Source organism: Thermobia domestica, chromosome 14, assembly GCF_964235325.1.
Source record: "Thermobia domestica chromosome 14, izTheDome1.hap1.1, whole genome shotgun sequence".
Taxonomy (NCBI): Eukaryota; Metazoa; Arthropoda; class Insecta; order Zygentoma; family Lepismatidae; genus Thermobia; species Thermobia domestica.
Genome location: NC_137467.1, coordinates 44471766 through 44485595, shown reverse-complemented (window position 1 = coordinate 44485595; position 13830 = coordinate 44471766). Strand labels below are relative to the sequence as shown.

The 13830-nt window shown below is 35.7% G+C and overlaps 1 protein-coding gene across 2 annotated transcripts in view; it reads left to right on the top strand.

Annotated features, from left to right (window-relative positions):
- The window catches only part of LOC145669661 (putative cytochrome P450 49a1), a 156960-nt gene that overhangs the window by 129976 nt on the left and 13154 nt on the right, over positions 1-13830 (top strand). For both annotated transcript variants that reach the window (XM_081737917.1, XM_081737916.1), the window contains exon 9: positions 1716-1794. In XM_081737917.1, the coding sequence (XP_081594043.1) occupies positions 1716-1794 (79 nt within the window). The remainder of the gene's footprint in view (positions 1-1715; positions 1795-13830) is intronic.

The window sequence follows — 13830 nt, the reverse complement described above, 5'->3', positions numbered from 1 at the left end:
TATATATATATATATATATATATATATATATATATATATATATATATATATATATATGGGGTCTACATATATTGATACAATTTATATAGAAACTGTGAGAAAGTGTAGTAAATCAAAGTCGAAACATCTATGTGAGTTATGCGAGAACATGTGTGCAATAAAGTCGGTTAGTTACGATATTAACACTGTCACTCACTGACAGTGTAGTCTAACTCCGAATACTATCATAATCGTAATGAACTTTACATATTTGGCATAGAAAATGTACACTCTTTAAAACAAAGAAGAATCAGGGTACTTATGACAACGATATACGTGTACATACCCTTTTATATATCTATATATAAACGAGACGAATTGAGAATCTCGTGTTTTCCTTGAAATCGGTGAAAAACAGGTGAAAATACTGCGAAGTACTTTTAAAAATTTTCAATATTTTTTAATACGAGGGTTATTAAAAATGTTAAATTTTTGCATTAGTATTTTATGGCACTGAAAGAGTGTCATAATGGTTAATGCTAAACTTCCAACCATGCTCATCTCTCGGATTAATAACCGAATCCCTTACAGTATTGTGTCAATTTTACTGCTAGCATCCATACTATCACATAAAGTAACCAATTGCCATAAGGAAGGGGAAATTCCTTCCCCCATAGATCTAAGAAAACTCCGCAAGACTATTTCTTCGATCGTGGTCAACTTGGTTACCAGTGTTCATCTAGTACAACTTTCACCTCTATTTTATTGTGATTCCTCCCCGGGATAACGGTTAAATCTCCTAAACTTAATCACTGGACTAAGCTAGTACGTACGGAACATCATCATATATTGATGAAGGTAACAATAGGGCATTTAAATTAAATTATATTCATCATCAAGTCTGTTGTTGAATCGATAATTCCTGAAAAGACCCAAATCCATTATGTATAGTTTTAAGATATTAAAGAAAAAAAACTATTTAAATCTCTTTAATAGCCATACTTCTGCACAACCAATAGGTCTAATTCAACATTGCTTCTACAATATTGTAAAACCTTCGATGTCGGTCTTTCTACACAGAAAGTTGCGTTTTCCTCTAAGGAATCGGAAAACGTTTTTAAATTTTTTTTAATGGACTCAGGTGCTTTATGGAACCAATCAATCTATTACTTTCGGGAAAGATCACTCTGAAAAATTTCCTACCCGCTAAAATAAAATTCTTCTGTAGACCTAAGTTGAGTTGTGCCAGACAGGCCCGTAGCCAGTCCAAAAGTAGGGGGGAGAACAGTAGAAGTTTGAGGGGCCGTTCCAACCATATTATAGTTCATTTCAAGAGTACGATGAAAATTTTAGGGGAGCCAGTAAAAATTTAGTTGGGGCAGGACACCCCGTGGATACGGGTTTGGTGCCAGACAAGTTATCTTTTTACTAAATCATCGAGTAGCTCGTGGTAATTTGTTTGTTGAGAAGAATCCAATGTCACCATTTAAAGTGCTGTCTAATTTATTTTTATGTGACTCGCTCCTCTTTTATTCTTTGACTTGAGTTCCTTGTTTCATTGGTTTAGTTAGACCTCAGCACAAGAATAACACGAGATTTTTGAATAGAAGATTACGACAAGTATTCTTTGAATTTGGAGAAAACTTTCCTACCATTTTTCTATAATAACTCGATGTGTTAGAAGGGATTATTATGTGTGTACTAATTCACTTTACTATTTTCTTTCTTTCCTATAGAATAACTCCAATAACAAGTGGGAATGGAAGGACAATGGTGAAAGACATAGTAATAGCTAATTATAGGATTCCAAAAGGAGTAAGTACAAATCTCTTATTTCCTATGATAATTTATTTTCCTTTTCATATATTACCTATCTGCTTTCAAACATGAAGTACAGTAATGAATAATATCCATTATCTACATATTTATTAAACATTTTAATTGTGAAAATTTCTCATTAACTTCAATTTCTATTGAGGGACACGGTACAGCGTTTACCTCTGGTGCATGGGGTCCCTAGTTCGATCCCCACCCAATTAAGTTTGTGGTAGGTAACAATGTCCCCGTAGGGCTTCTTGAGGTACCCCCGTTTCCTCCTACATTCACATTCCACCAATTCTAGTACCATTCATTTACTGTGATCATCGTCTCCCTTAGCCTAACGAACATAATCGCGGGACGTTAAACTGAAAGATTTCATTTCTATTTCTATTACGTAATTGAATACACAAACGAATATGAGCTACTGATACGATAAACTTAATAAATTCTAGCAATACAGTAATAGATAAATTACAATGATTTCGTTGTAATGTGCGTCAAAACGTTTAGTTTAACCAAGAAGTTCCTCTTCTTATGTGTAGTGTCAACAAAGTCGGATTTAAATTTGATAAGGCTCTAAACTATTGATGGCAATGGGGACTTTGCAGGCCCGTAGCCAGCCCAAAAATGTAGGGGGTCCAGTAGAAGTAAAGGGGGTCGATCCAACCATATTATAGTTCATTTGCAAGCCTTAGTGATGGGCAGTGGGAATATTCCCGGTGGGAAGGAATTTAAAAATGGGAATATTTCCGGGTTTTTTCCCTGGCCTATAAATTCCCGGGAAGAAATTTATTTCCATTTCTCTACTTTATCTTCCAAATTATGAGAATCATATGACTAATTACTTTATTTTAATATATTATGATTTACTTCTGGGTTTTAAAGAATTTGGAGGTTAAAAAATTTAATATTATTTGACGGTACTTTATATAACTAATACCGGTAATATGAGTTTTTAAGTTCCATTTCCATTTGAACTAAAAAGTAAGGTAATTGTTTAGTATTGAGGAGCCAAAACTAGCGAAAAGTAGGATGATTTACGGAAGAAATGAGTTGATAGTGATGTTAAAGTAGTTAAGAAAGTATCGAACACAATTTTTTTTAGGGCAGTAGGGGATTTATACAAAACGGAAAAGTACCGTAAGTGAAAATGATTTCTGTGAGAAAAGAAAGTGAATCGTTGGTATCGAAGATAGAAAACAACGTGCCATGCGGGGCTCTAACCCGCCTTCATTCGCTAACACTCGCTCTGCAATGCTGTCTGAATTTAATGTTGGTAACGTAATTTAACGTATGAAACCATAAAACAACCGCATCGGAATAGAATATCGCAAAAAAGTAGGTGCAAAAGCTGGCCCTCAATGCTAAAGAACAGCCAAAATTAGCAAAATACTAATTTACAAATGATGAAAAGGAACCATTTTGTAAAGTAATTTAGAATTATGTAGAAATAGAAATGAAGTACTATTAATAAATCCTGAACCATCATTAGTAATAGACGTCGGTCTGTCTCCTCTCTCTGACTCGAATTTCTGAAGAGGTACTCAGACTTCTTTTTACATGTGAATTAACGTCTGTATGCGCAAATATTGATAAATTGGTGAGACATGTATCTTCTAGCATTTACTCAATCTAATTGGTTTATAACATTTATAAATTTAATGTGTTTATAATATCAGTAATAGAGTCAAGTTGAGCAAATCCACTTACATATAAATTTACACTGTTTAGTGGTTTAAAAGTAGGTCTATTAGGTCTTACTATATAATTTTTCACACATATTTAATTGATAGAACATATTGTAAATAAATATACATTTATGCGTACTCTCTAAAAAAAATAAAGTGTTAATAAAGTAATATAGTACCGTTCAGAATATACTTTTTAAAGAGTCCTATGTGGACGACAGTAATAATATGCTGTGATATAAAAATTAATTCAACTTTGAAATTATAATATAATAATAGAATGCAAATTTCTTTCTGATTAAACATAAATTCCCGGATAAATTCCCATTTTGGGAATCTTCCCGAGAATATTCCCAGCGAATATTCCCGAAAAATATCTTCCCGGGAATTTACCCATCACTAGCAAGCCTACCTTGAACTTTAGGGGGGTGGCCTTCGTGTATACGGGTCTGGGCCTTTACATGTCCAGCTATCCTTTGTGAATGTCAAATTGTCTGTACTGCAGTGTGCAGCGGCATGCTACATGTTCGCATGTAACCCGTCAATGAAGAACGTAGGCTCATTATTTACCATAAATGAGCAAAGTAAAGATGTTTTATGGAGTAGGAGAGCAGGAGGGAGTTGTAATACTTACATCATAGCAACGTACACAACATAAAATACTGTTGATGTATGTAAGTTTCATAACATGTTATTATCCTATAGTTTGGAAATATATATCCTCTTTCTCTGTAAATGTTTTTTCCCACGTACCCCAAGTAAACGCGCGAAATCTTGAGGGGACCGTCCCCCCAATGCTCATGTGAGCCCTATGTACGAGGACCATCCGGAAAGTGGTACCCGTTTGTGCAATAAAGACACAGTAGTAAATATTAACAAATATACACATTTTTATTGGAAAGAGCATGCTTTACACTACTTCTCCACATAATCCCCAAGCAAATTGAGGCATTTGTCATATCGTGTGACGAGTTTTTGTATTCCAGCGTCATAGTCCTCCGCCGCCAGCGTATTGAGATACGTATCACGCCCAGTTTAAGTTCTTCATCGCTGTCAAATCTTTTTCCCGCCAGAAAGTCTTTAAACTTCGTAAAGAGATGAAAATCAAAAGGAACCAAGTCCGGGCTATACGGTGGATGTTCGAAGGTTTCCCACTTGAATTGCTGCAGAAGTTGTTGTGTTTTCGCAGCTGCATGGGGCCTGGCATTGTCATGAAGGAGAATGACGCCTGTAGACAACAGACCTCGCCGTCGATTTTGTATTGCCCGCCGTACTTTCTTTAATCTTTCACAATACGCATTAGCATTAATTGTGTCTCCACGGGCCATAAAATCAATGAGCAGTACAGCTCGTCGATTCCAGAATATGGTTGCCATGAGTTTCCTGGTGGACTGAACTGTCTTGAATTTTTTTGGTTTGGATGGTGAATGAGCGTGATGCCACTCCATGGACTGTCGTTTACTCTCAGGTGATGCATAACAAACACATGTTTCGTCCCCTGTAATGATGCGATTCAGGAAAGAGTCTCCTTCATCGGAATAACGTCCCAGAAACGTCAGTGCTGCAGCCATACGCTTGGGTTTGTGCTCATCTGTGAGCATGCGAGCGACCCATCTTGCACAGATTTTTGAACAATGCAGATGGTCTTTGATAATTTCATGAACATTGTTCGAGACACATTAGGAAAATGTTCACAGAGTTCATCAATTGTTGGTTCCTCACGCATTCGTCTACTGACCTCAGCAGTTCGCCTGTAAGATTTTCCCCGCCCTCACTTCACAACTGGCGGGGTTCTCAATTCGTTTAATCATTATGAACTAGCACAGACACAACACATGCACTACTAGCGTCACGCACCCTCGCACAGAGAAGGCAGACAAGCCACCCCGAGTCGTCAGCGCTTCATGCGGCGCAAACGGGTACCACTTTCCGAATGGCCCTCATATTTTTATGAATATGGATTTTTATAGTGTGTATTTTTCTCGTTATATATATATCTATATCTATATCTATCTATCTATCTATCTATCTATCTATATATATATATATATATATATATATATATATATATATATATATATATATATATATATATATATATATATATATATATATTGTTATATGTATTTTTATGAATATACAATATTTGGCATAATTTGAATTCAACTTGTCTTAAAATCCTCATATATGCCTTGTCTACAACCGAACACACATCTGAATGCCCCCTCCGAAGCTACATAGAAATCAGCGTCCTTGCCCACAAGAGAGTAGGGCAATAATCTATAGCTTGTTTAGTTTATACGTAAACCCGGTGCCTCAGGGATTTTTTACCCCTGGAAAGTTTTAACTCCTGGAAATCTTTACCCCCTTGTCGGTTTCCGGTAATTTCAAAGGAAAAGTCAGATCTTACATTAAAAATTCATATTATTGAATGTGATCTCTCAGTGTATACACTCACTTTGGGCAAGATGGTTTTAAATCCGATGATTTGGTAGGGAGGAAAAATTTCCTAGGAAATTATTATCCCCCTGTCGGTTATTGGTTACTTCAAAGACAAACTCAAATGTTACATTATAAATTGATACCACTCCGTAGTATCTCTTAACAGACAGTCACTTTGGGCAAGATGGCTTTTAATCCAAAGATTTGGGGGGTGGAGTACAAATTTCTTAGGAAATTATTACCCTCTTGTCGGTTATAGATTACTTCAAAAGCAAACTCAAATGTTACATTATAAATTGATACCACTCTGTAGTATCTCTTAACAGACACAATCACTTTGGGCAAGATGGCTTTTAATCCAAAGATTTGGTAGGGGGGTAAAAATTTCCTAGGAAATTATTACCCCCTCCCTGTCGGTTATTGCTTACTTCAAAGATAAACTCAAATGTTACATTATAAATTGATACCATTCCGTAGTATCTCTTAACAGACAGTCACTTTGGGCAAGATGTCTTTTAATCCAAAGATTTGGTAGGGGGTAAAAATTTCCTAGGAAATTATTACGCCCCTGTCGGTTATTGGTTACTTCAAAGACAAACTCAAATGTTTCATTATAAATTGATACCACTCCGTAGTATCTCTTAACAGACACAGTCACTTTGTTCAAGATGGCTTTTAATCCAAAGATTTGGTAGGGGGTAATAATTTTGTAGGCAATTATTACCCCCCTGTCGGTTACTGGTTACTTCAAAGAAAAGCTCAAATGTTACATTATATATTGATACCACTCGGTTGTATCTCTTAACAAATACAGTCAGTTTCGGCAAGATAGCTTTTAAACCAAAGATTTGGTACGGGGGTAAAAATTTCCTAGCAAATTATACCCCTGTGTCGACATTATAAAATGATACCACTCCATAATATCTCTTAGCAGACACAATCAGTTTGGGCAAGATGGCTTTAAATCCGAAGATTTGGTAGGGGAAAATAATTTCCTAGCAAATTATACTCCGCTGTCGGTTTTTGGTTACTTCAAAGATATCAAATGTTACATTATAAACTTGTACCTTTCTCTGTTATCTGTTAATATGAGGCACTCACTTTGGTAAAGATGACTTTATGTCCGAAAATTTGTCAGTGGGTAATATTTTCCTAAGAAATGTATACCCCCTGTCGGTTCTTGGTTACTTCAAAGACAATATCAAATGTTATATTATAAATTGATGCTACTCTGTGTTATTACTTAACAGACGCTATCACTTTGGCCAAGATTGCTTTATGTCCGAGAATTTGGATTCATAATCCAAAAGTTGATTAGCTGTCTGAGGATGGGGCCAAAAAAAATGAAATGAAATCTTTGAGTTTTACGTCCCACGCTTATGCTGGTTAGGCTAAAGGAGACGCTGATTATGAGATGAATGAAATGGTAGAATGAAGAAAGTGGGAGGAAACGTGAGATTCCCGAGAAAACCCACGATCACGGTGTTTGTTTACCACAAAGTCCACACGGCGCGAGCTAGGATCGAACCAGTGACCCCAGGCAGCGGAGGTGAACGCTCCACCACTGAGCCAACGCGCCTCCCAGGTGTCTTAAGATTGTTGCAGGTGAAAGTGTTATTTTCTATTGATTACTTTTTTATTAGACTATATCAATGAAAGTTGTAAAGGCTACTTTTCAAGAGGAACAATTTCAATCTTACATGTTAGCAAACTGCTATAAAAAGGAGGAAGTAATTTTCCTCCGAAACACTGCACTGTTAAAAAATATCTCATAGTTTCGTTCGCGAAAGCAGCTCTTGACTTGTTCTACCAGTAGTCGAGATTTAAGGATTCAGTAGAGTCGAAAGGAAAATATTGATTTTGAAACTCGATTTGACTCTTGACAATGTGGATCCCGTGGGAAGAGAAATATATTGAGAATAAATAATCTTTAGAAACAAAGGTAGTAAATCTATTTTTAAATTCTGTTATTCGCAACTGAGAAAGCAGAATTTGATTTTAAAATATTACCTTGTTTGCAGTGTAAAATATATATTGGTTGCCTTACCTTTGCTAAGAAATCGAACCCAAAGAGATGTGAGGATTAAAGAACTGTCTCATATCTCATGCAGCTAAAATTCTGCTCCGGATACTGACAGAAGGTTATATGAAAGAACAAATAAAGAAGTTGAGGAGGAGCAGTTCGGGTTCAGAAGAGGCAAGGGCACAAGAGATACAATTAGATTATTAAGATTGATCAGTGAAAGATTTATAGAAAAAGGGAAAGAGGTGAATGTTATATTTATTGATCTAGAAAAGGCTTTTAACCGTGTGAATTGGGAATTGTTTTTGGGAGTTCTAACGAAGATAGGGTTGGAATGGAAAGATAGAAGACTAATAAGAAACTTATACATGAACCAACAAGTAAGTGTTAGGCTAGGGGAAGAACTGACGGAAGAGAGTGCAATTGGAATGGGAGTTCGACAAGGATGCTGCCTCTCGCCAACACTATGTAATGTCTATCTAGAAGAGATAGTGAAAAAGAGTTTACATGATGATGATGGCATTTCGGTGGGAGGTTGAATGATTAGATGCATAAGATTTGCAGACGATATGGCGCTTGTTGCAGAATCTGAAAAAAAAAATAAAAAAAAGTGTTAGAAAAAATGAAAAAGGGCTTTGAAGAATATGGGATGAAAATAAATGTTAGAAAGACAAAAGCCATGGTGATTGGAACGAAGGGGTCTGTGTCAAATATAAAAGTAGGAGGGGAGAAAATAGAACAAGTGAATAGTTTTCGATATCTGGGTAGTATTCTTAGTAATAACATGAAATGCGAATGTGAAATAAAAGCAAAGATAGGACTGGCAAAAGAAGCCTCTAGAAGGGAGAAAAGTCTTTTTTGTGGGACCTTGAACAAAGAGTTGAGAAAAAGACTCATAAAAAGCTTCGTGTGGAGTGTTGTACTGTATGGAGCGGAAACGTAGACATTACGTAAAGGTGGCGAAAATCGACTGGAAGCCTTCGAAATGTGGGTGTGGAGAAGAATGGAAAGAATTAGTTGGGTCGAGCGGTAAACGAATGAGTGGGTGTTAGAAATGGTGGGTGAGAAAAGAACACTCTTAGATATTATTAGGAAGAGGAAGGGAAACTGGTTGGGACATTGAAAGCGAAGGCTTATTAAACTCTCGTCATCAAATTTGGTATTTCAACATGTCATTTAAAATAAAAAATAAGTTTTAGCTTTATATATATTATCTCATTACAAACTTTCCGAATGTAAAATCTTTCTTCATCCTCCCCAAGGTCAGTGCGTCAGTTAAGACTTAAAACGGTATAACGTCAATTTATAATGTAAAAATTTGACCTTATCCTTAAAGTAACCCAGAACCAATACAAGAGTATAAATTCCCTAGCCAAAAATCACCCCTATAACATTTATGATATAAGGAAATCTTAGCGACAGCCAGTGCGTCTGTTAAAAGATAACAGGGTACAATATCAATTTATAAAGTAACAACAGACTCTGTCTTTCAAATAACCAAGAAGGACAAGGACGTAAAAAAACCCTAAGAAAATATTGCACCCTATCAAAATTTTCGGATACAATGAAATCTTGGCGAAAGTCACTTTATCTGTTAAGGCATAACACGAAATAATATAGATTTATAATGTTAAATTTCAATTGGTCTTGAAGTAACCAAAAACCGACAGGGGATATAAATTTGCTAGGCGAATATTACCCCCTTACCAAATCTTCGGATTTAAAGACATCTTGCCCAAAGTGACTGTGTATGTTAAGAGATGTTACGGATGGTATCAATTTATAATGTAACATTTGATTTTTTCTTTGAAGTAACCAGTAACCGACAGGGGGTAATAACTTCCTACGAAATTATTACCCCCATACCAAATCTTCCAATTTAAAGCCATCTTGCCGAAACTGACTGTATTTCTTAAGAGATACTACGAAGTGGTATCAATTTATAATGCAACATTTGAGCTTGTGTTTGAAGTAACCAATAACCTACAATGGGGTAAATATTTAATATGAAATTATTACCTCCTACCAAATTTTCGCATTTAAAGCCATCTTGCCGAAACTGACTGTATTTGTTAAGAGATACTACTGAGTGGTATCAATTTATAATGAAACATTTGAGTTTGTCTTTGAAGTAACCAGTAACCGCCAGGGTTGTAATAATTTCCTAGGAAATTTTTACCCCCTACGAAAATCTTCCGATTTAAAGCCATCTTGCCCAAGGTGACTATGTCTGTTAAGAGATGCTAGGGAGTGGTATCAATTTATAATGTCTCATTTTAGTTTGTCTTTGAAGTAACCAAGAACCGACAAGAGGGTAATAATTTTCTACGATATTATTACCACCTACCAAATCTTCGGATTTAGAGCCATCTTGCCCAAAGTGACTGTGTCTGTTAATCGATGTTACGGAATGGTATCAATTTATATGTAACATTTGAGTTTGTGTTTGAAGTAACAAATAACCGACAAGGGGTAAAAATTTCCTAGAAATTTATAACCCTTCTACCAAATCTTCCAATTTAAAGCCATCTTGCCCAAGGTGACTATGTCTGTTAAGACATGCTAGGGAGTGGTATCAATTTATAATGTAACATTTTAGTTTGTCTTTGAAGTAACCAATAACCTACAATGGGGTAAATATTTAATAGGAAATTATTACCTCCTACCAAATTTTCGGATTTAAAGCCATCTTGCCGAAACTGACTGTATTTGTTAAGAGATACAACTGAGTGGTATCAATTTTTAATGAAACATTTGAGTTTGTCTTTGAAGTAACCATTAAAAACCAGAGGGGTAATAATTTACAAGGAAATTTTTCCCCCTTACCAAATCATCCGATTTAAAGCCATCTTGCCCAAGGTGACTATGTCTGTTAAGAGATGCTAGAGAGTGGTATCAATTTATAATGAAACATTTGAGTTTTTCTTTGAAGTAACCAAGAACCGACAAGGGGGTAATAATGTCCTAGTAAATTTTTATCCCCGTACCAAATCTTCGGATTTAAAGCTATCTTGCCCAAAGTGGCTGTGTCTGTTAAGAGATACTACTGAGTGGTATCAATTTATAATGAAACATTTGAGTTTTTGTTTGAAGTAACCAGTAACCGACAAGGGGGTAATAATTTCCTAGGAAATTTTTACCCCCCTTCCAAATCTTCTGTTTTAAAGCCATCTTGCCCAAACTGTCTGTGTCTCTTAAGTGATACTACGGAGTGGTATCAATTTATAATGAAACATTTGAGTTTTTGTTTGAAGTAACCAGTAACCGACAAGGGGTAATAATTTTCTAGGAAATTTTTACCTCCTACCAAATCTTCGGATTTAAAGCCATCATGCCGCAAGGGACTGTGTCTGTTAACAGATACTACGGAGTGGTATCAATTTATGACGGAACATTTGAGTTTGTCTTTGAAGTAACCAATAACCGACAGGGGGGGATAATAACTTCCTAGGAAATTTTTACCCCCCTTCCAAATCTTCGGACTTAGAGCCATCTTGCCCAAAGTGACTGTGGCTGTTAAGGATGTTACGGAATGGTATCAATTTATATATAACATTTGAGTTTGTCTTTGAAGTAACCAATAACCGACAGGGGGTAATAATTCCCTACGAAATTATTACCCCCCTTCCAAATCTTCGGATTTAGAGCCATCTTCCCCAAAGTGACTGTGTCTGTTAATCGATGTTACGGAATGGTATCAATTTATATGTAACATTTGAGTTTGTCTTTGAGGTAACCAATAACCGACAAGGGGTAAAATTTCCTAGAAAATTATTACCCCTACCAAATCTTCAGATATAAAGCCATCTTCCCCAAGGTGACTATGTCTCTTAAGACATGCTAGGGAGTGGTATCAATTTATAATGTAACATTTGAGTTTGTCTTTGAAGCAAACAATAATCGACAGGGGGAATAATTCCCTACGAAGTTATTACCCCCCTACAAAATCTTCCGATTTAAAGCCATCTTGCCCAGGTGACTATGTCTGTTAAGACATGCTAGGAAGTGGTATCAATTTATAATGTAACATTTTAGTTTGTCATTGAAGTAAGCAATAACCGACAGGGACGTATTAATTTCCTAGGAAATTATTACCCCCTACCAAATTTAGCATTTAAAGCCATCTTGCGCAAAGTGACTGTGTCTGTTAAGAGATACTACGGAGTGGTATCAATTTATAATCTAACATTTGAGTTTGTTTTTCAAGTAATCAATAACCGACAGGGGGTAAAAAGTTTGTAGGAAATTATTATCCCCTACCAAATCTTCGGATTTAAAGCCATCTTGTCCAAGGTGACTATGTCTGTTAAGACATGCTAGGAAGTGGTATCAATTTTTAATGTAACATTTTAGTTTGTCTTTGAAGTAACCAATAACCGTCAGGGGAGTACTAATTTCCTATAAAAATTATTATCTCCCTACCAAATCTTCGGATTTAAAGTCATCTTTCCGAAATTGACTGAATTTCTTAAGAGATACTACGAAGTGGTATCAATTTATAGTGCAACATTTGAGCTTGTGTTTGAAGTAACAAATAACCTACAATGGGGTAAATATTTAAAAGGAAATTATTACCTCCTACCAAATTTTCGGATTTAAAGCCATCTTGTCGAAACTGACTGTATTTGTTAAGAGATACTACTGAGTGGTATCAATTTATAACGAAACATTTGAGTTTGTCTTTGAAGTAACCAGTAACCGCCAGGGTTGTAATAAATTCCTAGGAAATTTTTACCCCCCTACCAAATCTTGCGATTTAAAGCCATCTTGCCCAAGGTGACTATGTCTGTTAAGAGATGCTAGGGAGTGGTATCAATTTATAATGTGACATTTGACTTTGTCTTTGAAGTAACGAAGAACCGACAAGAGGGTAATAATTTTCTAGGATATTATTACCCCCCTACCAAATCTTCGGATTTAGTGTCATTTTGCCCAAAGTGACTGTGTCCGTTAAGAGATGTTACGAAATGGTATCAATTTATATGTAACATTTGAGTTTGTCTTTGAAGTAACCAATAATCGACAAGGGGTAAAAATATACTAGAAAATTATTACCCCCCTACCAAATCTTCGGATTTAAAGCCATCTTTCCCAAGGTGACTATGTCTGTTAAGACATGCTAGGGAGTGGTATCAATTTATAATATAACATTTGAGTTTCTCTTTGAAGTAACCAATAACCGACAGGGGGTAATAATTCCCTACGAAATTATTACCCCCCTACAAAATCTTCGGATTTAGAGCCATCTTGCCCAAAGTGACTGTGTCTGTTAATCGATGTTACGGAATGGTATCAATTTATATGTAACATTTGAGTTTGTCTTTGATGTAATCAATAGCCGACAAGGGGTAAAAATTTCCTAGAAAATTATTACCCCCCTACCAAATCTTCGGATTTAAAGCCATATAGTCCAAGGTGACTATGTCTGTTAAAACATGCTAGGAAGTGGTATCAATTTTTAATGTAACATTTTAGTTTGTCTTTGAAGTAACCAATAACCGAGAGGGAATACTAATTTCCTATAAAAATTATTACCCCCCTTCCAAATCTTCGGATTTAAAGTCATCTTTCCGAAATTGATTGTATTTCTTAAGAAATACTACGAAGTGGTATCAATTTATAATGCAACATTTGATCTTGTGTTTGAAGTAACCAATAAACTACAATGGGGTAAATATTTAATAAGAAATTATAACCTCCTACCAAATTTTCCGATTTAAAGCCATCTTGCCGAAACTGACTGTATTTGTTAAGAGATACTACTGAGTGGCATCAATTTATAATGAAACATTTGAGTTTGTCTATGAAGTAACTAGTAACCAACAAGGGGGTTATAATTTCCTAGGAAATTATTACCTTCATACCAAATCTTCCAAT